Below are 24,625 nucleotides of genomic sequence, written 5' to 3'. Positions count from 1 at the left end.
AGCAGTAACTATGCTACATGAAATGCTATTAAGTGGTCAAATTTAGCAATTGTTGTTTTATAAAACCAATCATAAAGGCAATCAGTCCTGAATATTCATTGGAAGGATACTTTGGCCACCTGATGCGAAGAAATGACTCCTTGCAAAAGACCCTGATGCTGGGAAAGATTGAAGGTAGGAGGAGAAGGGGACGACAGAGGATGAGATGGTTGGATGGCATCACTGACTCAATGGACACGAGTGTGAGTATACTCTGGGAGTTGGTGATGGACAGGGAGGCCTGGCGTGCTGTGGTCCATGGGGTCACAAAGAATTGGACACGACTCAGCGACTGAACTGAATTTCATAAAAAATTCCACATCTTAGAAATTTCTTGGCTAACCATTTTTAAAATTAATTACTCTATTGGCTGTGCTGGGTCTTCACTGGGCTCCCCTGGTGGCCTGGCTGGTGGAATCTGCCCGTAACACAGGAGACCGGGCTGGACGCTGGGTTGGGAAGGTGCCCTGGAGGGGAAGGCTGCCCGCTGTCCTCACTGCTCCAGGCAGGCGTTCTCCGGCTGCGGCAAACGGGCTACGTGCTGCTCTGGCACATGGGCTCCTCATGGCACTGGCTTCTCTCGCTGTGGAGCAGGACTCCAGGTGTGCAGGCTTCAGTGTTGCAGCAGGCTCTGCGGTGCCGGCTCAGCAGCTGCTCCCAGGCGTGTGGAATCTTCCTGGATCAGCGGTGAAGCCTGTGTCCCTTGCACTGGCAGGCGGATTCTTATCCACTGCATCACCATGGAAGTCCCTGGCTAACTGTATTTCTACTGGAATTTAAGTTCATTCATCATTCATTCATTCATTCACAGTTACTTATTTCTGCTTGAATGCAGGGAAAACAAAACAGTGCCAAAATGTGTTTCAAAGTGAACAAGCTAGGGGTCAGGTCTGGGGAAAGCCGGTAGACTACTTGGTTCTGAAGGCAAGTTAATACTCTAAACAGGTCGTGCTCCTATTTCCTATTACCAGGAAGTCATATGCTGCTTCTGAGTAACAAAATATTTCATTGTGTTCAGATCAAAATCATAAATAGAGATTAAAGAAAATATTTGGGATAGGTATTGGAGATCTTACTAACCTGAATACCCCAGACCCAGGTCTGAAATCAAGGTTTGGCCAGCAGCAACCAGTGTAATATGAGGCAACTCATTTCATCTCTTTCTTTATGGGTTTGCTCAGATAAGAAAAATGCTAGTATTTGCCCCATCTACCTCTCAAGATTTTATGACAGTCGAGTAGGAAAGTGTTTGTGACAGTACTTAAGAAATTTAAAACAAAAAGAGCACACAGATGTAAGACTTTATTACACTGAATGGATGAATAAGAGCCTAGATGATTTTCAAGGAAGGGAAAAAGAAAACATAAAGACAATGGACTCTGTGAGGGAAATTTACAATTATCTAAATATGATTCCTGTTATAGGTTTCTTTCAACACTTAAAAACATTTTGAAGAGGATTTAGAGAACCACGTTTTAGGAATAAAATTTAAGAAAGCAAATTTAGAAGTGTGCTGAGAAAAATGTCTAAGTTTCAAAATGATGCTCTTTCATTTGTTTCATGGAGTTTCACCCTCAGAACAAGAAATAATTGTCCTCTATTCTTTCTCTCTGGGAAGAAAATACTTTATGCTTTTATCACATGGTTATTTTGTGAGTGTGTGTACGAAGGAAACAACGTTTATTTTTTTTTCTTCTATTTATTTTAATTGGAGGCTACTTACTTTACAGTATTGTAGTGGTTTTGGCTACGTTGACATGAACAGCCATGGGAGTACATACATGTGTTCCCCATCCTTATCACATGGTTATCTTGCATTTTCATATTTCTTTCCCAATTGCCTCTAAACTTTTAAAACTTGTTTTACATATATTTTACTTTGCCAAAAGTAAGAATGACTAAAAGTGAATGTGAATTAATTTTTGTTAAAGATTTCATTAAAGTGTTTAAGTACAGGATGGGCAAAGGTTGGCTAACAAGCAAAAGTGTTTTTCCAAGCATTAAAGACCTACCTGGGCAAAAGACAAAAAGGAACAGAAGGGAGCCTCAAAGCCGGCTTGTCTAAGATGCAGGTGCGCTTGGAAATAAAATAATTTTGATCAAGAATGAAAGGCCAATATGTCTAACTATATCTTGCATGATACTGAAGAAATTATGCTTAATTAAATTTGTACATGACCTGAAACTGAGGGGTTTAACTAATACATTACCTGAAATAATTCAGGTCTCAAAAGATCTTCAAAGGCCGGAGATAAAATTTAACATAGAGTAAACTCAGGGTACTACAGCTAGATTAGAATGCAACTGAAACACACAGGAAGGAGGACACAAGGCTGAAAAGCCCTCAGGAGTTTCAGCTGGTAGTAAACGCAGTGTAGCAGTGACGCAGCCGTGAGGAGCCCTCCTAGAGCAACAGAAGGCAGAGTAACTGAGAGATGGGGGGTCACACTGCACCAGAAACCCAGCAGGACACAGCCAGGCGAGTGTTATTTAGTTAAGATATTGACAAGTAATGACTGCACCCAGAGAACAGTGAGCAAGATATGACGGAGATCTTCAAAGGGCAGTCACATAAAGGACTTTGCGTGAACTACAGGTGTTTAGAGAAGAGACGATCAGTGAGTGCGTGCTGATCACTCTCAATTACCTGAAGGAGGTCATGTGGAAGATATAGTTTTACACCGTCCAAAAAAGGAGGACAGAGGGCGAGATGGCCGGGTGGCATCACCAACTTGATGGACATGAGTTTGAGCAAGCTCCAGGAGATGGTGATGGACAGGGAGGCCTGGCGTGCTGCAGTCCATGGGGTCGTAAAGAGTCAGACACGACTGAGCGACTGAACAACAGCAACAAAAGGCCATTATGAAAGCTGAAGAAAGACAGGTGATGACTTAACAGCACTGAGATCTTTCCAAAATTCAGACCACGTCAAAGGCAGAATGAATGGGCTGCCTCAGGAGCTAGGAGACTGCTACTGTTCAAAGACAGGCAGACCTGACAGGGATGCTGTGGGAAGGTGTAATGGTGTCCTTCCAACTTGGGATTCTCCTCACCATTCTTTCAACCTCTCATGCACTTTTAGAAGTTCAAGACGCTTCTGGAAACAGCAGTAAGACAAATCAGAGGAAGCAGAAAGAAACGAGAAGACTGATAAAGAAAGAGAGAAACCTAGATCAGAGAGGTTAACTGACAGATACTCTCAGGAAAAACCAATAGCCTCGGGCAATTACAAGGATCTGGTACAGTTTTGTCGTTTTCTTTTTTTTTTTTAGTTTTGTTGTTTTCTGATTGAGTAAATCACACACGCATCACGAACAAAATCAGTGTTTTCTTAAATCTCTTTTTCTTTCAAAATTATTTTATTATTTTATTTATTTTTATTTTTTGGCTGTGCCACGCGAGATCTTAGTTCCCCAACCGGGTACTGAACCTGTGCCCCCTGCAGTGGAAGTGCAGCCTTAACCACTCGACCACCAGGAAGTTCCTTAAATTTCTTTTAAATATAATAATACTAAAGTAATACATTTCCACTGCCTATCTTCCCCGACAAAAGCACTATCTTACCCAGTATGTGAGGAGTACACTTTTTGCTCCCACTTGTTCCCAGAAAAGGCAATGTGCCTTGTGTTCATGATGACAACATGATCTCCACAGTCACCTGGATTTAAAAGAACAAAGAGAGAAAAAAAGGATTTTGGTCGAAAAATTTTGCCTTTAAGAAAAAGTGCGCTTGGTTATTTACAAAGCTTTCCAAAGTCCAAAGAACACATCAGTGAATATAAAGCATGTCAGTGCAACATCAAAATCCTTGAACAGACTGATGTTTTTCTTTTATATAACATCTAAGTGTAGAGGAGTTGGCTAGACATTTGGAAAATCTCAACACTGGAAGGTAAAAGAGAATTTGGGAAGGAAGCCAATAACAACATAGGTCTTTGAAAGGCAAATTACTGTTCCTCTTATTATCTTTGACCATTAATGATTACACTTCATTAAAATGTAATAATTACACTTTAATAATAATTACACTTCACTTTCAACTATCTAATACAAATTTCCCCTTAAAAATAAGAGAAAATGAAAACAATATGCATATAGATGAAAAAAGGTATATTTTACCAGTAGGTAAATTGGAAACAAATGTAAAACATCTCAATTGTTATTAGTTCAAATTCAGAGAAGAGAGTATTATGCTCTCATGCTTAACTACTAACCCAAGGCTTTTTCCAATCACATTTAACTAGTTAAATATCTTTCAAACTGGAAAAAAAAAATTAAGGTTTGGTAAACAGTTTTCAGAAACAGGAATTAAGTTTATTTACAAAAATTTATCACCTTAGATTTCTAACCTTATTTGATTTCTTTTTATAATATTGGGCTAAGTTAAATGGCCAAGTAAAATTCAAACTAATTAAATCAAGGGGAAAACTCAAAGATTTATGTGAGGATATCTAAGGTCTCATCGTGGATCCACAGTCTTCTTCCTCCTTCATGACATACAGCATTGCTTTTATATACTGATCTTATAGGATCTGGTTTGAGAAATGTCTGAAAAAAAGCTGTTCCAATTTAGTGATAAATAACAGAAGTTTGGCTTTGGCTTTTATGCTTGTTTCCAGCCTTGATGAACAAATATCCAAATGCCTACTTCAACTTTTTTTTTCTTCTTTTAGTATCCCTGAACTTCTGCATGGCTAATGTGACAGATGATCATGGAAGTTACCACAAAATCCACTGAGTATAAAGACATTGTGATAGGAACAAAGGGTGTTGTTCCAATTTATTGCTGGTATGTAAATATTCACTTCTAAAAGAGGTAAGAGATGGGAATACCAGATCACCTGACCTGCCTCTTGAGAAACCTATATGCAGGTCAGGAAGCAACAGTTAGAACTGGACATGGAACAACAGACTGATTCCAAATAGGGACAGGAGTACATCAAGGCTGTATATTGTCACCCTGCTTATTTAACTTATACGCAGAGTACATTATGAGAAACACTGGGCTGGAAGAAGCACAAGCTGGAATCAAGATTGCCAGGAGAAATATCAATAACCTCAGATATGCAGATGATACCACCCTTATGGCAGAAAGTGAGGAGGAACTAAAAAGCCTCTTAATGAAAGTGAAAGTGGAGAGTGAAAAAGTTGGCTTAAAGCTCAACATTCAGAAAACTAAGATCATGGCATCTGGTCCCATCACTTCATGGGAAATAGATGGGGAAACAGTGGAAACAGTGGCTGACTTTATTTTTCTGGGCTCCAAAATCACTACAGATGGTGACTGCAGCCATGAAATTAAAAGACGCTTACTCCTTGGAAGGAAAGTTATGACCAACCTAGGTAGCATATTGAAAAGCAGAGACATTACTTTGCCAATAAAGGTCCGTCTAGTCAAGGCTATGGTTTTTCCTGTGGTCATGTATGGATGTGAGAGTTGGACTGTGAAGAAGGCTGAGCACTGAAGAATTGATGGTTTTGAACTGTGGTGTAGGAGAAGACTCTTGAGAGTCCCTTGGACTGCAAGAAGATCCAACCAGTCCATTCTAAAGGAGATCAGTCCTGGGTATTCTTTGGATGGAATGATGCTAAAGCTGAAACTCCAATACTTTGGCCACCTCATGTGAAGAGTTGACTCATTGGAAAAGACTCTGATGCTGGGAGAGACTGGGGGCAGGAGGAGAAGGGGATGACAGAGGATGAGATGGCTGGATGGTATCATTGACTCGACGGACATGAGTTTGGGTGAACTCCGGGAGTTGGTGATGGACAGGGAGGCCTGGCGTGCTGCAAATCATAGGGTCGCAAAGAGTCGGACACAACTGAGCGACTGAACTGAACTGAACTGAAAAGAGGTAAGTAGTCTATATGTAACTGGGAGCAAAAACCTTCAGTGTTTTGTATGATGATGTTCTAGGAGTGAGGTGAAGAACAAATGTGCGATTAACACTGTGAAATTTAAATGACATTGTTAACACTTGAAATAGACTGACTCAACTGAATAGTAAGAAAGAAAAATACTTTAGCTGGGTGACTTTAAGAAGAGCATTTTAAACTTTTTCCCCCTACCAAATTCTTAAAAGATTTAAATAAATAATGCAAAACAGAATACTAGAGATTAGATTAGTTGAATTGTTTGAATTGCTAATATTCACAATATAACCTTTAAGAATTGTGTGAAAATTTTATTTGATTTCATTCCATGTGCACCAGAAATACTTTAGGATGATCTGATAACTTCAGATAATGCTAAAGAAAGGTTTCCCTCTGCTTCTTTTAAATGCTCATATAGTCTTCCTCAACTGATTAACTTGTGGACAATGAAAAGAACAGCATTCTGACGAAGAGTAAGTCACAATGCAGAAATCACCAAGGGCCCTGACTTTTCATTCATCAGAGAGAAATAAATATGTTCAGAAAGCGCCTGCGTCTCCAGCTCAGGAGGGCAGCTCCAATCAGAAGGCAGTGTGTGTAAAGTGGTTCAAAGATTGTGTACTCACATATCCGCACACACACAGAGGCCTGCACGGCTTGTTGAGATGCTGTGGCAAACCAGCCTTCCCTTTCCACGGCTGTGTTTTTCTTATGGAACTGTGGTTTGGGTCAAGATGGAAATGCCACGGAATTAAAAGAACGTGCTCCTTTCACAAAATTGGGGAGAAGATGGAATCAGCAGTAGCCACATAATTCTTTTTCAAGTATAGCACTTATCCATCCACTGAATTAAAGTTCTGCTTCCTTACAAGTAAGTCATCACTGCAAAAGCGCTCCTTATGCACTGCAGAGTAAACACTCTGCCAGAATACAGACAAGCCTTTCTGTCAGGCCATTCTTTCCTAGGAATGGAGGATAGCTTTTCTAGGAAATCAGAAATTTACTTTTTAAAGACTAAATTGTATTTTTGTTTCACTGTACTTAATATTCGACTTTTATCAGCAGAAGATTGGACTTTTCATGTCCCTAAGATGTCACCAAAATCAGAACTTAAACTGCAAAAAACACCCAAAAACTTAAACTGCAAGCAGTTTTCAATTTACAAATATGTTGTTTTAGGTGTTTTTCTAACATTTATTGGTTTAATCAGCATTTATTATGTATGTTTTATGTGCTTATAAACATCATAGACATGTTTACTTGAAAACTGACATACAGTTTCTCAGAAAAACAATATTACAAATGATGGCCACATATACAGGAAGAGCTATAAAGGTTAGTATTTAGGTGTGATAATGACATTTAGGTTACACTGGAGAATATTCTTAGGAGACATATGCTGAAGTATTTAGGGGGTAATATACTGATTATCGCCAGCTTTCCCGGTGGCTCAGAGGTTAAAGCGTCTGCCCGCAATGCGGGAGACCAGGGTTCGATCCCTGGGTTGGGAAGATTCCCCTGGAGAAGGAAATGGCAACCCACTCCAGTATTCTTGAGTGGAGAATCCCATGGATGGAGGAGCCTGGTGGGCTACATACAGTCCACGGGGTCGCAAAGAGTCGGACACGACTGAGCAATTTCACTTTCACACTGATTATCATTTATTTTCAAATGACTGAGTAAAAATAACATGGTAAAATACTGTGTAATCTAGGTGGATATAGAGAAATTCACTGTACTATTTCGACCTTTTCTGAAATTGTGAAAATTTTTATAAGACAAGTTAGAGAAAAAGTAAAAGACTTAACAAACCAGTGGAAAAAAGGGAAGAAGAAATGCAGACATTTCACAGAATGGGAAATGACAAAAAGGCCAATATATAAATGAAAAGATACTGAACTCCATGTGCAATTAGGAAAATGCAAATTAAAACCACAGAGCACTTCCCAGCTACCAAAGCAGACTGTTACTCAGATGAGGAATAATGAAAACATCTGCATATGAAGACTGACTAGGTTCCTGTGTATCTCTGAGCCCAGTAATTCCTATCCTACAGATAGACCTTCCACCTGTGTCCTGGAAAAATGGTACAAGAATACTGATAGCAATGTTGTGTATAAGAAACAAAAAAGGAGGTAAACCACCCAAATGCTCAGTGAATGGATATTTATTTCATCATTACTATTATTACTTTTCTTAAAAATATTATCTATATTTATATACAGATAGATGAATACATCCCTATCCATCTATACACATCTTTGTATATTTCATATTTCAAAACAAAGTTAAAACTCAGTGCAAAAAGCGTTGTTGACAGGCCAAGCAAGATGAAGAGTAAGAATTGACACTCGGGCCTTGCAGGGTGGACAGGGAGTGCCTAGGAAAGTGAAGTCAATCAAAACTACCTGGGCTAAGCGGAAGGCTTTCAGTACGAAAGCAACTGTTTTTTGTTTTGGAAAAAGGATATGGAAAGCAAATTTGTTAACTCAAAATAGTGAAAAATAACTTTCCATAGCTAACTAGCTCTATATATCTCTCTGAAGGAAAGAGTCTTTAGAAGAGAGGGCAAGCTTATCTGCATATTTTCCAAAGCTCTCTATTGAAACGCACGTCGCCACGTGAAGAGACGTGCTGAAGAGTGAGCGTTTAAAGTCCAAGTCAGGACATTTCTGAGAGTGAAAGGAAGAGCTACTGATAATTTTGCTGGGACAATGGCATAAAATGGGACTGTTTCAGGTGAAATGGTCTATGTGGTTTTCCTATGAAGAAGCAAAATTCATTTTAGTGCCCTAACAGGATTTCAGCGAAGATGGAATAAGGGATCTTCAAGGAAAAAAAAAAAACAGATCCTTGCAGCAGTACAGTCAAACATCTTCAAAATTCTATCCTCACATGAAAACTGCGTTTACTGACAGGTCTAAAATGATACTCACTCAGTTGATGGTACACAGGCTTATGCAATCCTTGAAGTCTAACTGATGCCAGGGCAGCAAGCTTGCCAGGGGGCTGCATCTTCCCATCTAGGAGATACCAAACTCGGGCAAAAGTGGCCCATTGCTTAAGAGACAGAAGAGGAAACGAGGGAAATTCTCATTAAATGCGAACACCGGAGTTTGTTATTATATACCATTGCACATAATCTACAATTAATGTCAATAATTATAACGAAAAAGATCCCATCGTTAGGTAACTTTTTTCATTTCTATTTCTGGAAAAAGGGAACCTTTCCTCATTCTTCTGCAGAGATTAATGCAGTCATTCTTCCTGCCTGCTTTTCTATTAGCAATATGGATCATGCTTTATTAAAAACATTCCAAAGATATTATTTCCTTTTACATTTTGTATTTTTCATACCATGTACAATAGACTGGAGGGTTAATGAGAAAGCAGTTGTTTCTGAAGGTCTTCAAAAATACCTTGAGATCAGAAGATGAGTTATACTTAAAGAAGAGTGGCCAGTTAGAAACTGATGACTATTTAGGAGTTTAACTCTAGTGAAAGAAAGTGTGAAAAAGTGTTAGTCGCTCAGTCGTGTCTGCTCTTTGAACCCCATGCGCTGCAGCCCACCAGGCTCCTCTGTCCATGGGATTCTCCAGGCAGGAATGCTGGAGTGAGTAGCCATTCCCTTCTCCAGAGCCTGTTTCCAACCCAGGGGTTGAAGCCAGGTCTCCTGAATTGCAGGCCCATTCTTTATCATTTGAGCCACCAGGGAACTAGCAGAAATGAAGCTGGAGAAGTACAGATGGATGATACTGAATAAACTTAAATTTCAAAAAACCGCCTTAGACTGACATCTAAGGCTGCCACAGGTTTTTGCAGTGTCTAACACTGCCTTCAAACGCTAAGACAGTTACAGGCCAGAAGATCCTGATCAGATCCTTTCTCTATGGACATACACAAGCTGCCAAACAATGTTGGAGAAAGTATTGATACAACTAGGCTGGCTGGTTTTCTCTTAAATTTAACCATCACAAACCTAAAATCAATAAAACTGCTTACCCATCTGTTTTCCTGTTCTCATTTCTCTAGTCTCCATCCCATTCCCCTTGTTTATCTGTTGTCAGGTTTACCTCGATTTCATATGTTTTGATGCCCCTGTAAAGGGTACTGCATTTTTAATTTAAATTTCTGATTGTTGCTAGTATACAGAAATACACTTCATTTTTATATTTTGGTCTTATATACAGCAACCTTGCTAAAGTCATTCATCAGTTCTAGTAACTTTTTGTAAATTCCCTTTTTTACACAGATGATCCTTTTCTTTGCAAATAAGGAGAGCTTCTAGCCCACATACTTTCCACCTCTCTCAGCATATGAACTAAAAAAAAAAAAATTCAATTGTCTGCAGGACAATCTTGTTTCTTCAATAAATTGCAAAGAAAAAAGATAGGATAGGAACCCATTATTAAGAGACTTAAAAAAAAAAACACATCAGAAACTTACTGTACTTTGGATCCCATTCCAAAGGAAAAAACCATAAAAATATTCTGTATTAATATTTATATAATATATACATGAGAAAATTGGAAATGTGAACATATACTGAATAATTGATATTAAGGAATTGCTATGAAATTTTCATTTGCTTTGATAAATAGTAATGGCATTAAAAAAAAATCTTTATCTTATAAAGAATGTATTGAAACATTTACTGATGAAATAAGAAGTAAATGAGGTACAGATTAAATGATACTATGAGCCTTCCGAAACTGGGTGATAATCTAATATCTGATTGAGATTATCCATAATAAAGTTAAAAAAACAAAAAAAGCTACTCCTGACCTCCATTCCTTACCAATGACTGCCTCATTTCTTTCCTTTTCTTTGCTGTAAACTCTTGCTAAGAGTTGTCTTTACTTCAAATTTATCTCTCCTCATTCTTTCTTCAGGGCTTCCCTGGTGGCTCAGCAGTAAAGAATCCGCCCAATGCAGGAGATAGGGGTTCGATCCCTGGTTCGGGAAGATTCCCTGGCGAAGGAAATGGCAATTCACTCCAGTATTCTTGCCTGGAGAATTGCAGGGCCAGAGGAGCCTGGCAGGATGCAGTCTGTGGGGTGGCAAAGGAGGTGGCACAACTTAGGGACTAAACAACCACCGAAACAACGCTTTCTTCAACCTGCTCCCCCCGGGCTTCTGTCTTCCCATACCCGCCAGCAGCACACTACTGCCAAAGGGTACCACGGCCGTCACATTACGAAATCCCTCGGTCAGTTCTAAGTCTTTGATATGGTTGATCATTCCCCTCTCCTGGGTGTTCTTTCTTCACTTAATTTCTGGAACACCACTGTCTATCCCCATTCACCCATCATGCTGATTCTTTCTCTTGCCTCTGAAAGGCTGGTATGTTCCACAACTGTTCTTGGTCCTCCTCTCCTCTTACTTCCTCAAAGACTTCATCCAGGCCATTTGTATGCTTCAGATCAGATCAGTCGCTCAGTCGTATCCGACTCTTTGCGACCCCATGAATCGCAGCATGCCAGGCCTCCCTGTCCCTCACCAACTTCCGGAGTTCACTCAGACTCATGTCCATCGAGTCAGTGATGCCATCCAGCCATTTCATCTTCTGTCGTCCCCTTCTCCTCTTGCCCCCAATCCCTCCCAGCATTAGAGTCTTTTCCAATGAGTCAACTCTTCGCATGAGGTGGCCAAAGTACTGGAGTTTCAGCTTTAGCATCATTCCTTCCAAAGAAATCCCAGGGCTGATCTCCTTCAGAGTGGACTGGTTGGATCTCCTTGCAGTCCAAGGGACTCTCAAGAGTCTTCTCCAACACCACAGTTCAAAAGCATCAATTCTTCGGCACTCAGCCTTCTTCACAGTATGCTTATGATTACCTAATTTACATCTCCAGCTTGGACCTCTTTTCCTAACTCCTGAACTCTTTGAGACCCTAGCGACTGCATCCTGCCAGGCTCCTCTGGCCATGGGATTCTCCAGGCAAGTATACTGGAGTGGATTGCCATTTCCAGGGGATCTTCCCTACCCAGGGATCAAACCCACGATCCCTGCATCTCCTGCACCGGCAGGCTGATTCCTTTACCACTGAGCCACCTGGGAAGCCCCCTGAACTATACACTTGTATTCAACTGCCCACCTGGCATATACACTACAGTGTTTTTAAAATTATATGTAGCAGAAGACCAGTTTTTCCCCAATCCATTACAGACCAATACTCTGATAGGAAAAAAAAACCCCAACAAAACTTTGATAAGGCAATTAAAATGCTGCCACAATGTCAAACTGCTACAGTTCTTTTTAATGGTTAACTTTAATTCCTGTACCTCCTTCATCAGGGGCAGGTAACAAAGAGTTCAAGGACTGAATCTCACCTGGGGCAGGACTAGGCTAAGAGGCATCTTACAGCAACATATCCAAAACCGAACCCTGCTCTTCCTCTGAAACCTGCTTCAGTCCCCGCCTTCCCTATCTCAGTTGATGGAAGCTCCCTCCGGTTGTTGAAACAAAAAAACCTTGGATTAGTCCTTGGTTTTTTCTGTTGCTGTCCGCCACACTTAGCTCTTCCGGAAATCTTACCGGTCCCACCTTCACACGGAACGTGACCACTTTTCACCACTACACAGCAACCGGGCCTGGTTCGCGCCCCCGGCATGTCTAACCTGGATTATTGCGGCAGCCTCCAAATAGATTATTTGCTTCTGTCGTCCACCAATTCCCATTTCTAAACAATTCGGTCTTAACTCAGCAGTCGGGTACTCCTTGTAACACTTAAGCCAGATCAGATTACTACTTGGTTCAAAACCCTCCAAAGTGAAAGTCGCTCAGTGGTGTCTGACTCTCTGCGACCCCATGGACTATACGGTCCATGGGATTCTCCAGGCCGGAATACTTACCAGGGGATCTTCCCAACCTAGGGATCAAACCCAGGTCTCCCGCATTGCAGGCAGATTCTTTACCATCTGAGCCACCAAAGAAGCCCATTGAACTGCATACCTGAGCTCAATCGCTCAGTTGTGTCTGTCTTCTTTGCGACCCTATGAACTGTAGCCCACCAGGCTCCTCTGTCCATGGGATTCTCCAGGCAAGAACACTGGAGTGGGTTGCCATTTCCTCCTCCAGGGGATCTTCCCAACCCAGGGATCGAACCTACGTCTCCTGTGTCTCCTTGCATTGGCAGCCTGGTTCTTCAGCAGCTGAGCCACCAGGGAAGCCCAAAGCTCAACTCCCCCCACCCCCCAAGGCGGCCCTTATTTTGCTCACTCTTCCAGCAGTCTACAGTGCCCTATGAGATCCGTCTTATTAGCTCCCTGACTGTCGCCCTAACCCCAATCCGGGGTGAGGGGAGACCAGAAAAGGGCTGCCTGAAAACGCCGAAGTACGGGCACCGACAGCACTACACGAAGTGGTGGTCAGCTGCGACCTCGTCTGTGCTTTATCGCGGCATCTCCGGGCCTAGGGGTCTGGCTCCCCATCCGCCTCGGCACCGCCGAGTCTGACCGCCTCCCGCCAGTGGGGAAGCCCGCCACGCCGGGAGTGCAGCCTCACCTGCGGCGCCCTAGACAAACTCGCCATGTTCCCGAGGGGCGGCTCGGCTCTTCCGCCAGGACCCGGGGCCGCTTCGCATCACGGCCCGGAGGGAAACGCGCGGAGCTGCGGGTGATGGTTCCTAGGCCAGCAAGGCTTCGTCTGCTTCTCCGCGTTTCCCACGTCTTTTCCAGTCTTCCCAACACAACCACTCCGTCAGGAAGAGAGCACACGATGCGGTTATTGAGAGAATAGCCCCCGAAAGTCACTCTTCTGCTGGAAAGGGTGCGTAAACCGACGGGGGACGGGCCGTTTCCCGCCGAGCTGAAGAGAGGGCGCCGGAAGTGCTGCAGCAGCGCGGGCGGTTTGGACGGACGCCGTCGCTTGAGGCGGCCGCGCGCGCTGAGGGATGGATCGGTACTTGCTCCTCGCCGTCTGGGGCGAGGGAAAGGCCGCGGCGGCGGCGGCGGCGGCGGCGGGCCCGGGGCGTGGGCCCGAGGCCTCGCGCGTCGAGGGCCCCGGGAGGCCGCCGGGTAAGCGCCGAGCCGAGAAAGCGCGGGAGCGGCTCAAGGGGCGGAGAGGACTTTTGGGACTAGGTTTTTCTGGGGAGGGCTGGGCGGAGGGGCCGCGGGGAGCCGTGACTCCTGCGGCTCGCCTGTAAGGGCCGAGGAAGATGCTGCCCGCACGCAGAACAGGGCCAAGGTTCTGGGTGCCACACGCCCGCGCTCAGAACTTGCAGACACAGTTACAAAGTTCTCGGGGCCTTGGAAATGGAATTTCTGCTCTTGAGACGTATATGCATTCAATAGGTAGTTCTGCCTCCTGTGTTCCAAATGCGAGTCAGACGGAAAACAACAAGATGGAAAGGGCTCTTACTCTCCTGGAGTATTCACCCTAACAGGAGGAGGCATTCCGCACGTGGAATAAGTTAAAAAAACAAGCGACAGATGTAAGACGAATCTGACCGTTTTTGCACTCTTGTTGATGCTCCTATCTGGAATCTGTTGCATTTTATTTAGTTTGTTTTGATGGAGAGGTCTTTTGAGGAGGAAGTATATGTGGCTGTGTACGGAGTACTGTAACAGGATTTCCCATCCCATTGATTTAAAAATGGTTTGGGGGAGGGAGATTTTGGATTTGCGTTAACTGGCAAGCATGTGCAAACCGGGAACTTAGCTATTCTCTCTGCTTGCTTAAGATTTATTATGTTAAACTTTGAACAGAGTAGATCTTTTATGTGTCGTATGTTCTGGAGAGGCTGATGGTGAAATTGGAATTGGTCTACGTTGTGGAATTCTTGAGCCCCGCTGAGTTTGAGTTTTCTTTCTCAGACTTAAGAGCAGCAAATGTTTATCATCTCCTGAAAAGAGGCATTACTGCTTCACTTAGTCCAGAAGATAGTACTTTCCCTGGTGAGTACGACAATCGCCCTTCTTTTCACTGGCATAGCGTTTGTATTGGAAATAACTTGAATTAATTTGGTCACATGAGAGTCCCAAAAACATTTGGTTTTTTTTCTTTGTTTGCTTTTGGGGGGATATTAATAATGTCATTTAATATTTTAGCTAAACGTATTTACAGGAAAATATTAGTGCAAAGCTATAATGCATTACCAATTAACACAGAATATATAAATATTTCTATAACAATTTTTATGTAACAGGATTTCTGTGTTATATAAAATTTCATATAACACAGAAATAATATAAATATTAGACTAATTTAAAACTCTAGTCTCTTATGGCACAGTCCTTTACTTATTGTTACAAGATTTAAAAAAATATATGAATATACATTATTTGTCCATTACTATATTATATTCTCTGTCTTTAAACTCAACAAGAAGCACTTGTTGACTGGGTGCAAGTCCTTGGGATAGGGAGCTAGCAAAAGAAATACAGGAAAAGCAAAAGGGGAAAATTGCTTTCCTTCATTTACTGATGCTTGGATATCATAAAAGTTGTTATGAAAATTATTTTATATTCTCATCTTGAGCTTTGTTCCCTTTATGAAATTTGCTTGCCATCTTTAGCTTCGTGTAAAATAGAGTAACGTGGCTTTATAAGGAGGATGTATGATTGTGTTCTGAGTACAAATACATTATTAATGTTCTTATAGTCATTTCCTTAACTGGTTTTTTTTTTTTCATTCTTACCTCTTACTAATTCTCTTAAAAGCACTTCATAATTGTTATCTTTTCTCCATTCTTATCTGCTTGAACTTCTTAAAAATCTTTTGACTTTTTTGATCATCCTTTATTTTGGAAATATTTTTTATCCTTTGGTTTCTATTGGCATTATATAATCCATTTATTACTTCTTTGGTCGTTACCCTCTTTTTTTTTCCCTTCCCTTGCTTGGCCTCAGTCTGAGAGTAGAGATGCCAGAACATGTCTGAAAGCTGAAGGGAGTTTCTGGAGGCCTCAAGGAGAGTGCACCTGTTCTCATGACGGAACGCTCTGTTCCTTTCTGTCTTCATTCATCAGAGAACCTGTCTCTTGAGTTTCAACTGTCATCTTTGGGGAATTATTTCTAATATCTATGTGCTTCCCTATCCTGTTTGTCAAATCCTGGTTCAGTTCAGTTCAGTCGCTCAGTCGTGTCCGACTCTTTGCGACCCCATGAATCACAGCACGCCAGGCCTCCCTGTCCATCAACTCCCGGAGTTCACTCAGACTCACGTCCATCGAGTCGGTGATGCCATCCAGCCATCTCATCCTCTGTCATCCTCTTCTCTTGCCCCCAATCCCTCCCAGCATCAGAGTTTTTTCCAATGAGTCAACTCTTCGCATGAGGTGGCCAAAGTACTGGAGTTTCAGCTTTAGCATCATTCCTTCCAAAAAACACCCAGGACCGATTTCCTTTAGGATGGACTGGTTGGATCTCCTTGCAGTCCAAGGGACTCTCAAGAGTCTTCTCCTACACCACAGTTTAAAACCATCAATTCTTCGGCACTCAGCCTTCTTCACAGTCCAACTCTCACATCCGTACATGACCACAGGAAAAACCATAGCCTTGACTAGATGGACCTTTGTTGGCAAAGTAATGTCTCTGCTTTTCAATATGCTATCTAGGTTGGTCATAACTTTCCTTCCAAGGAGTAAGCGTCTTTTAATTTCATGGCTGCAGTCACCATCTGTAGTGATTTTGGAGCCCCAAAAAATAAAGTCAGCCACTGTTTCCACTGTTTCCCCATCTGTTTCCCATGAAGTGATGGGACCAGATGCCATGATCTTCGTTTTCTGAATGTTGAGCTTTAAGCCAACTTTTTCACTCTCCACTTTCACTTTCATCAAGAGGCTTTTTAGTTCCTCCTCACTTTCTGCCATAAGGGTGGTATCATCTGCATATCTGAGGTTATTGGTATTTCTCGCGGCAAACTTGATTCCAGCTTGTGTTTCTTCCAGTCCAGCGTTTCTCATGATATATTCTGCATAGAAGTTAAATAAGCATGGTGACAATATACAGCCTTGACGTACTGCTTTTCCTATTTGGAACCAGTCTGTTGTTCCATGTCCAGTTCTAACTGTTGCTTCCTGACCTGCGTACAAATTTCTCACGAGGCAGATCAGGTGGTCTGGTATTCCCATATCTTGAAGAATTTTCCACAGTTTATTGTAATCCACACAGTCAAAGGCTTTGGCATAGTCAATAAAGCAGAAATTGCCGGGGTCCAGCCCTGGTGGATCCAGGGAAATTCGAAGGGGAGACGGCTTCGGCAAACTGGATACAATAGCTTTAATTAAATATTAATTAGAGATATAAAGAGTAATAGAATAAGGATAGCTCAGCAGGAAAATTCAGCGGAGAAAAGATGCTGAATAACTTGGTTTACTTGGAAAGCTAATAAAATTCCAGGGCAAGGAATTTTTGTCACCTACGTAGGCTGCAGGCGTCCTCCCGTTCTCCTGAAAGAGAGGAGACACTAAGGCCTCTCCGGTCAGATCTTAGAAGCCCAGGCATAATTAGTAGGCTTGACGAGCCTCCACGTTCCAGATGGGCATTCAGCCAGAAGGTGAGAGAAAGAACGACCTGGAGAGACCAGTCTTTCGAGGAACTGATCCCATTTTTTATTTTTCCAGGGTCTGTTTTTATACACTGAGATGTTATACAAAAGTCACGTGGGGTCAGCAGTCCTGACTTTTATTAAAGTCGGGTGCTTCATACAAATGTATACAGAGGTCTTAGGGGTGTTACATCATCTTCTAGCCAGGGGGCCTGCTGACAATTTATGGCCCTCTCCTTGTGACAGCGGTCAGTCAACCAGAACACTTATTTTTCCAGAGGTGATTATTCTTAAAACAGACGCCACCTTCCGAAGGCACCAGATAAAGTTACATTCCTATAGGGTGAGGGTGTAGTGGGTTTTAATTAAGGAAAGAATTTGCTTAGCCTAAGGTCTAACGTGATTAATATCAAAGGTTAATACTTATTTCTTCTATATATTCATTAATGTGTATAAGGGCAGGGGATGTGGAGACTTAGCAGCAAACATTGGCTCAACAAATGAAAAACCCTTCACCAATACAATTTCTAATCAGCCCACTATACTTATACTAATAGTTTTCTAACTTCTCTAAAGAACCTGTTTTTAGAAGGTTTAAAGCATCTCGTGCCTCTCACAGTTGGGAGGCTGTGAACAATCACATGTGGCCGGACAAGCCTGTCAGGCAGGCTAGAGAGCCTTCAGAGGAGTTTGTAAGTTGGAACGCTCCTGTCATGCCCAGGAATTATTATTAACTGGAGCTGTAAGTTAACTCTTTTTCAGAGAGAGGTTGTAGGGGACAGCCGCCCCTAAAGTCAGAGGTGTAGGTGAGAGCACAAAGCAGTAAAGTAGGCAGACTCTGGTTTTGGGGGTAGATGCTCGAGAATTTCCAGGGGGACTCCTGAGGCTCGATCCCGCCTTTGCGTATGCCAAGCCTCCTTCCTCATGACCTTTGCCACGGGCGGAGTTCCTCATGCTGGCTCCCAGCAAGAAATAGATGTTTTTCTGGAACTCTTGCTTTTTCCATGATCCAGCGGTTGTTGGCAATTTGATCTCTGGTTCCTCTGCCTTTTCTAAAACCAGCTTGAACACCTGGTAGTACTCATTAATTTTGCAAGTTGGTATAGTTTAAGTCATTACTACTATTATTACAACAGGATTTTGATGGAAAATCACATGGTCAGTGAAAGACATGTGATTAGTTGCCTGAACGATTGCAAAGTAAAAATATTTTGTAAAAGGTGGACACATGGGACTTCCCTGGTGGTCCAGTGGTTTAGACTTTGCCTTCCAGTGCAAGGGGTGTGGGTTCAGTCCCTGGTCAGGAAGCTAACATAAAAAAACCAAGACATAAAACAGATGCAATGTTGTAATTTTAAGTTCAATAAAGACTTAAAAAAAAAGTTGGATACATGTGTCTGGAACTCCAAAGGAGAATGGAGCTGGAGAAAGATTATGGCATCATCAATATATAGATGTCAATTTGAGCCATGAAGAAAGATGGGATTGTTTTGGAGAGTGAGAAGAGCAGAAAATCTTGAAATGAATTCCAAGGAATTCATTTTTGAAAGGATCTGAGCACCAGTTTTTAAAGAAAGATAAGTTTTGCACAGAAAGCAAATGTTTTCAGGAGAAAGTAGTCAAATGTGTCATTTTTTATTCCTTTCTTAGTCTTTTTTTTTTTTTTTTTTTAGAAACAACACAAATCTATTCAGTGATCAGAGAATGGAGAACTAGGAACTTAGTTTACAAATCAATTTAACGTTGAGCAGGGGTGGGGGAATTAAGGCAAGATTTAAAGGTACGAGTAATGAGGGGAAGGCATTTGTAATGGTTTTGTGGGAAAAGGCGGCATTCTTCCTGGAACTGGGATGCCACCTCTTTTCTGCCCTTGTGTGGTCCTTTGGCATCTTAGTCTTAATGTTGAGAAGTCAAGTACCAATAGGACTAAAAACTTAGATTTAGAAACATGTTAGTCGTTGGTGACTTTGGTGGGTGTAGCTTCAGTGGCATGTTGGAGACAAAAGAACAGATGACATTGGATTTGGAAGGGAATAGAAAAGGTACATAGGAAACAGAGACGGTCAAGTGTAGACAGTGCTTTCAGGACGTTTATCTTCCTGGAAAGTAAAGAGAGATAGTGGTTAACTGAAAAGGGGAGATGAATTTAAAGGTGATTTAAAAAAGTAATTTGAGAAATACTTGTGCATATTTAGATGTTAACGGGAAGGAAATGGTAGAGAAGGAGAGATCAAAGATGCGGGAAGTCAGCGGCCTGGTGTCCCAGTGGAAGTCCAGGGAGTAGCCTGGGTAGGAAGGGTGGTGCCTCTTACATGTCAACAGGGAAGAATGAGGAAAGGCCTAATGGAAATGCAGGACGGGTGGTCTGTTTATTACCTAATGGCTTCTATTTTCTTAAGGAATTAGGGGGTAAAGTCTTGTGGAATTTTGGCAGAAATTGGTAATGAGATACCAATTTGGTAAAAAATTGGTAATAAAATGCACTTAGCATCTTTCTTTGCTAACTTCTATGAGGTAAGCCACAGTTACCATATATCTCCTTCCCCCTCCTTTGAATCCGATTTCTGTACGTTGCTCTAAATTTTTCATTGATCTTCTGACTCATACCTGGGGTGACCCTTAATTTCATATCTTCATATAATATTCCAGTCTCTAAGAAGATCATCTCCATTTTAAAGCTATAGTTACTCTTTATTTCCTGTCTCTTAAGTAAGGCTGAACCAAACCTTCATGATCTTTGAGGAGGGAACCATTTTCCCTAAAATGCTTTGCATTTTTTGGTATTATTCAACAGTAATTGAGTGGGTGTATTTTTCAGCATCTTTAGATTTTAGAGTTTGAAATGAAGATTAATAATAATGATGTAGATTTTGAACTGAGATGAACTAAAGCAGAGTCTTCATAGAGAATGAACAATTTTGCTCTTTAGGCAGATTTTCCTGTTTGAATTTCTGTATTTTATATATATATCAAAGTTGCATAATTCTCTAAGTATACATGCTGTAACATCTGCTTATTTGTGGCATTCTTCTCTTCTAATCAGTATGATTTTGCTTTCAAGCCTGTTCAGTGGGTGGTATACCTGGTTCCAGGAAGTGGTTCTTTGCAGTTCAGGCAATATGTGGATTTTATCAGGTAATATAAATAAGAAAATGGTAACTGGTGAATGTCTTTGTTAATACAAATAATTCCACGAATCCATTACTTAATGCAGTCTTTTGATATGTTAGTTTTGTAGTTCACACTGGGAAGAGATACATTTTGGTGCAGAGAAAGATGACATCGAAGATGTTCTTCAAACAAATACGGAAGAATGTTTGAGTGCTGTTGAGTGTTTTGAGGAAGAAGATAGCAATAGCAGGGAATCATTATCCTTGGCTGAGTATGCTTACATGCGTCCTATAATGTCTTTATAGTATTTGACGTTAGATTGTATTTTAGCCATGAGGGTGAGGATTTGATATGTTAGCAGTTACAGTGAGGGAATTTTACATAATTAAAAATTTCAACTCTTATTTTGGAAGATGGGCAGTTTGGGCCTTTAATTTGAATAAAATTCTTTAAAATGCACAAATTTGTATCTGAAAATGTTTAGCTTCTTAAGCTTACTTATTTGTAGGAGTCATAAAAAGTGATAATTAATGTGTCACTTGCTTGATGTAATATTTCAGGAGCTTGAATAGAAACTTTATTTAAGGTTAGTAGCTGGCATTCACACCGCAGTGTCACTTTCATTTTGCTTTTGAAACTGAAATACATCTCTTCAGTTTGTGTGTGTCTTCAGCGTCTCAGGCACCCTTAAAATCCAGAGCTGCTGAGGGTTATATGGGTGATTGGATTCATGTTTAGATGTTTTGAATTATAGTTTGACAAGTATGGTGATTTAGGTAATGTGAGTTGTGGTCATTATTTTTTTCTTCATGAAGTACACTGTCTCTGGTGGTGGTTTAGTTGCTAAGTAGTGTCCGACTCTTGCGATCCCATGGACTGTAGCCGGCCAGGCTCCTCTGTCCATGGGATTCTCCAGGCAAGAATACTGGAGTGGGTTGCCATTTCCTTCTCCAGGGGATCTTCCCAACCCAGGAATTGAACCCAGGTCTCCTGCTTTGCAGGCAGATTCTTTCCCAACTGAGCTACAAGGGAAGCCCACTAGTCATTTTGGTCTTGTGTAATACTTCATTACAAAAAACTACTTTTGCTTATTTTAATATTCATGTATTATATTTCTATAAATTATTGCAGACTTCGAGTTTTCCTGTTTTCAAATCATATTTGTTTATACTGATTAATGAGGGGAGACGTAGAAGTTTAGAAAGGGCATTGAAATGGAGGCTGGTAGAAGTGGTCTTGACCTTGGGCCAGTCACTGAACTTCTCTGGTGTTTACTGTTTCATCTGTGAAGTGCTGAGATCCTTTTAGATGATTTCTAAGCTGCCTTCCAGCCTTAGGGCTCTTACCATTCCATGTTTTCTCACCGCTGTCGACGATGGTGAGTGCTAAAATAGTTGTTTCTAGCAAGTGACTTAATAACTATTTCCACAAGAGGGAGCTTGAAAACTGCACTTTACCATAAGATGTCTTAAGTTTTTTAAACAATGGTGAGTTTATAATAAAAGATTCAAGTACCTTTATGCTATATAATAAGCTATTTTGAGAAAAATTCATTATATGGATAAAACTAATAGATTTTTAATAGATTTTAAAGAATTGAAGGAGAGTGTCATGTTTTCCTGTCATCTGTTTTATGTCATTCAGAGAAAAGCAGTAGCCTTCTTTATTAGACACTTAGGAATATCTTACTTTGTAGGGTTCAGAAGAATGTTTGGTCTACAAGTTATGACTTATATTTAATGTACTAGATATAATTTAGGTAGGGTTTCCCCCCCCTTGTTACTGTTGTTTGTTTGGGGAGTGTAGCTTAGAACTTGATTCAGGGTTTGGATCCTAGCTTTCATACCTACTACTGATGTGAACTTTAATTGAATTATTTAAAGTGAGGATAAAAATAGTATTAAGAGTATTGTCTCATGGAATTGTCATGAAGATCATGAGATAATGCTAACATACTTAATATTGTGTCTGGCACAGAGATCCATTTGATTAATATGACCTAATTATGATTGTATATAACTTTTTTTTTCTACTTTCTCTTTTGTTTTAGCCTTTATGAAGAATCTGCAGAAGGTTTGCATCAGTTATCAGACAAGCTTCCTGCTCCTGGTAATACCTTATGGCTACTTTCAGTATTTGTATCTGGTCTTACATTGTATGTGAATGAGCGATAAACTCAGTCTTTATGCTTGTGTTCTCACTTCTTATTTTTAAATTCAAAATGAAAAATGATTTTTATTTGAAGTTGTGAAAAAAAACATGCTCCACTACTTTAATAAAATACATTGTTGAGATATTAGCTTTCTTGTTTTCATTTACTTAGACAAAAATTAGAACTTATAAAATTAAATACTCATCTGTCTCCTTCTTCAGTTATTACTGAAGAAGAATCTTTCTACTGTCTACCATTGTTTTCCACAATGTTCTTTAGAACGCTTGTCCCATGGCAACTCCTGGAGAAAGAAATTCTTTAGCATAGGTCATTTGGGTGACAGTCTTCGATGGTGTACAGTCAGCTGTGTCTATGCTGTTGTATAGAAAGTCATACAGTGGGAGAAGCCCGTGACTCAGTTTTTTTCTGCAGTTCACTTTCTTTTCCTGTAATGGGAAGCGTATTTTATGAAATACTGTATTGTTTATTCTTAAAACTGTATTTTATCTTAAATCTTTCTTAAGATGAATCAATTACTTGATTCATCAAAAATTTGATATACTTTGGCATCCACAAATACTTTTAAAGAGTTTTCTGAATATTTTCATTATTGGAGTCGGATATTAAGCAGGTATTTGTTGTGTCTGTCATGTATCAGGCATTGTACTGGGACCTGAGTATGCAGTGATAAGTAAAATATATGTGATTATCATAAAGGGCTTTAGCTCACAATCTAATCCTTATATTCAGGATTGTATTTTAGCATAAAAGATCTTATATGGAAAATAGCTGAATACATCGACAAATAAGCATCAATTTTTTCTATGAAGTTCAAAATATGAAATGTAGAGTTGCTATTTTGGCAAATTGAAATAGTTTCATTGTTATACTTTGGTTTCTGTTTGATTTTGATTTTTCTTATCCTTCAGTAAAATTTATCATTTTATAAAATTTAAAGTTTCATGAAGTTAACCTTCTTTCTCAGGAACCAGTGATATTGTCAGTATAATTGAATCTTCTGAGTGTTTTATTGTTCTTTAAAAAGAGAAATAATGTATTTGAGCATTACAGTTTTACACTAATTCATTCCCTTTTGTGTAACAAAATTAAGTATAGAAGAGCATAATGAATTGCACGTTTTTTTCCCCCTCTGTTCAGAACAACAATAGCGTTGATGATCTCACAAGCAATATATTATTAACCACTGGCACATAATTGGCAAGTGATTATGATATAGTTCATTGTTTTTCTGGCATATGCTAGCTATTGCAAGATAACATGGCTTTAAATCAAGTGATGAACATTTAAAAATTTCAAACTCCTAAAGATGTGTGTTGTTTTGAAGAACTTCAGAAATTAAAGTTAAAATCCTTCTTCATCTTCTAAATAAACATAAAATTCAGTTGTCCAGGATACTGTTTTGAGGCATTTCAGGTCTCACGTCTTTAAAAAGTTAGACTTAATCAACTGTGCTCCAAAATAAAAATGTAAAAAAATTATAAAAATGCCTTTTTTTCTTTGTAGGTAGAGCAATGATAGATATAATACTGTTGCCTTCTGACAAAGATCCTCCGAAACTGAGAGACTGTTTGCCTACTGTAGGAGCATTAAAACATTTGAAGGAATGGTATTCAGCAAAAATTACTATAGCAGGAGATCATTGTGAAATGTAAGCTATCTGTGCTTTTTATTTTTACAGTTAACTTGGTACCCTGCTTTTAATAGACCCAACATTTGAAGATTTTTAAAAATGTGAGTTTTATGGGGGTGGCCAAGAAAGCAATATCTTATGGGAAAACTAAAACTTTTTGACCAACCCAATATGTCCCACTGCAATTAGAAATTTTTTTCATTGAGAAGAACTTAGATTTTCCTTATTTCATTCTTTATATTTCTCAGAAGTTTTAGGTTTTTAGTAAATATTATGGATACTGTTTTTGAACCGTTATTGAGCATTATTC

The 24,625-nt window shown here is 40.3% G+C and overlaps 2 protein-coding genes across 5 annotated transcripts in view; one reads left to right on the top strand and one right to left on the bottom strand.

The window, feature by feature from the left end:
- The window catches only part of MRPL13 (mitochondrial ribosomal protein L13), a 40,899-nt gene extending 27,317 nt beyond the window's left edge, over positions 1-13,582 (bottom strand). For both annotated transcript variants that reach the window (XM_005900750.2, XM_070382860.1), the window contains exons 1-3: positions 13,418-13,582; positions 8,850-8,973; positions 3,604-3,697 (exon numbers count right to left, since the gene is read on the bottom strand). In XM_005900750.2, coding sequence (XP_005900812.1) covers positions 3,604-3,697; positions 8,850-8,973; positions 13,418-13,444 — 245 coding nt within the window. In that variant the 5' untranslated portion in view covers positions 13,445-13,582. The remainder of the gene's footprint in view (positions 1-3,603; positions 3,698-8,849; positions 8,974-13,417) is intronic.
- Positions 13,583-13,791: 209 nt separating this feature from the next.
- The window catches only part of MTBP (MDM2 binding protein), an 80,303-nt gene continuing 69,469 nt past the window's right edge, over positions 13,792-24,625 (top strand). For 2 of the 3 annotated variants that reach the window (XM_070382857.1, XM_070382856.1), the window contains exons 1-6: positions 13,792-13,929; positions 14,728-14,808; positions 20,463-20,536; positions 20,632-20,783; positions 22,563-22,621; positions 24,189-24,333. In XM_070382857.1, the coding sequence (XP_070238958.1) occupies positions 13,806-13,929; positions 14,728-14,808; positions 20,463-20,536; positions 20,632-20,783; positions 22,563-22,621; positions 24,189-24,333 (635 nt within the window). In that variant the 5' untranslated portion in view covers positions 13,792-13,805. Of the gene's footprint in view, positions 13,930-14,727; positions 14,809-20,462; positions 20,537-20,631; positions 20,784-22,562; positions 22,622-24,188; positions 24,334-24,625 lie in introns of those variants that run through there. The other variant, XM_070382858.1, reaches the window with a different exon arrangement.

Source organism: Bos mutus, chromosome 14, assembly GCF_027580195.1.
Source record: "Bos mutus isolate GX-2022 chromosome 14, NWIPB_WYAK_1.1, whole genome shotgun sequence".
NCBI classification, from domain to species: Eukaryota; Metazoa; Chordata; class Mammalia; order Artiodactyla; family Bovidae; genus Bos; species Bos mutus.
Note: the sequence above shows the minus strand (reverse complement) of the source record. Positions and strands in the feature narration are given on the sequence as shown.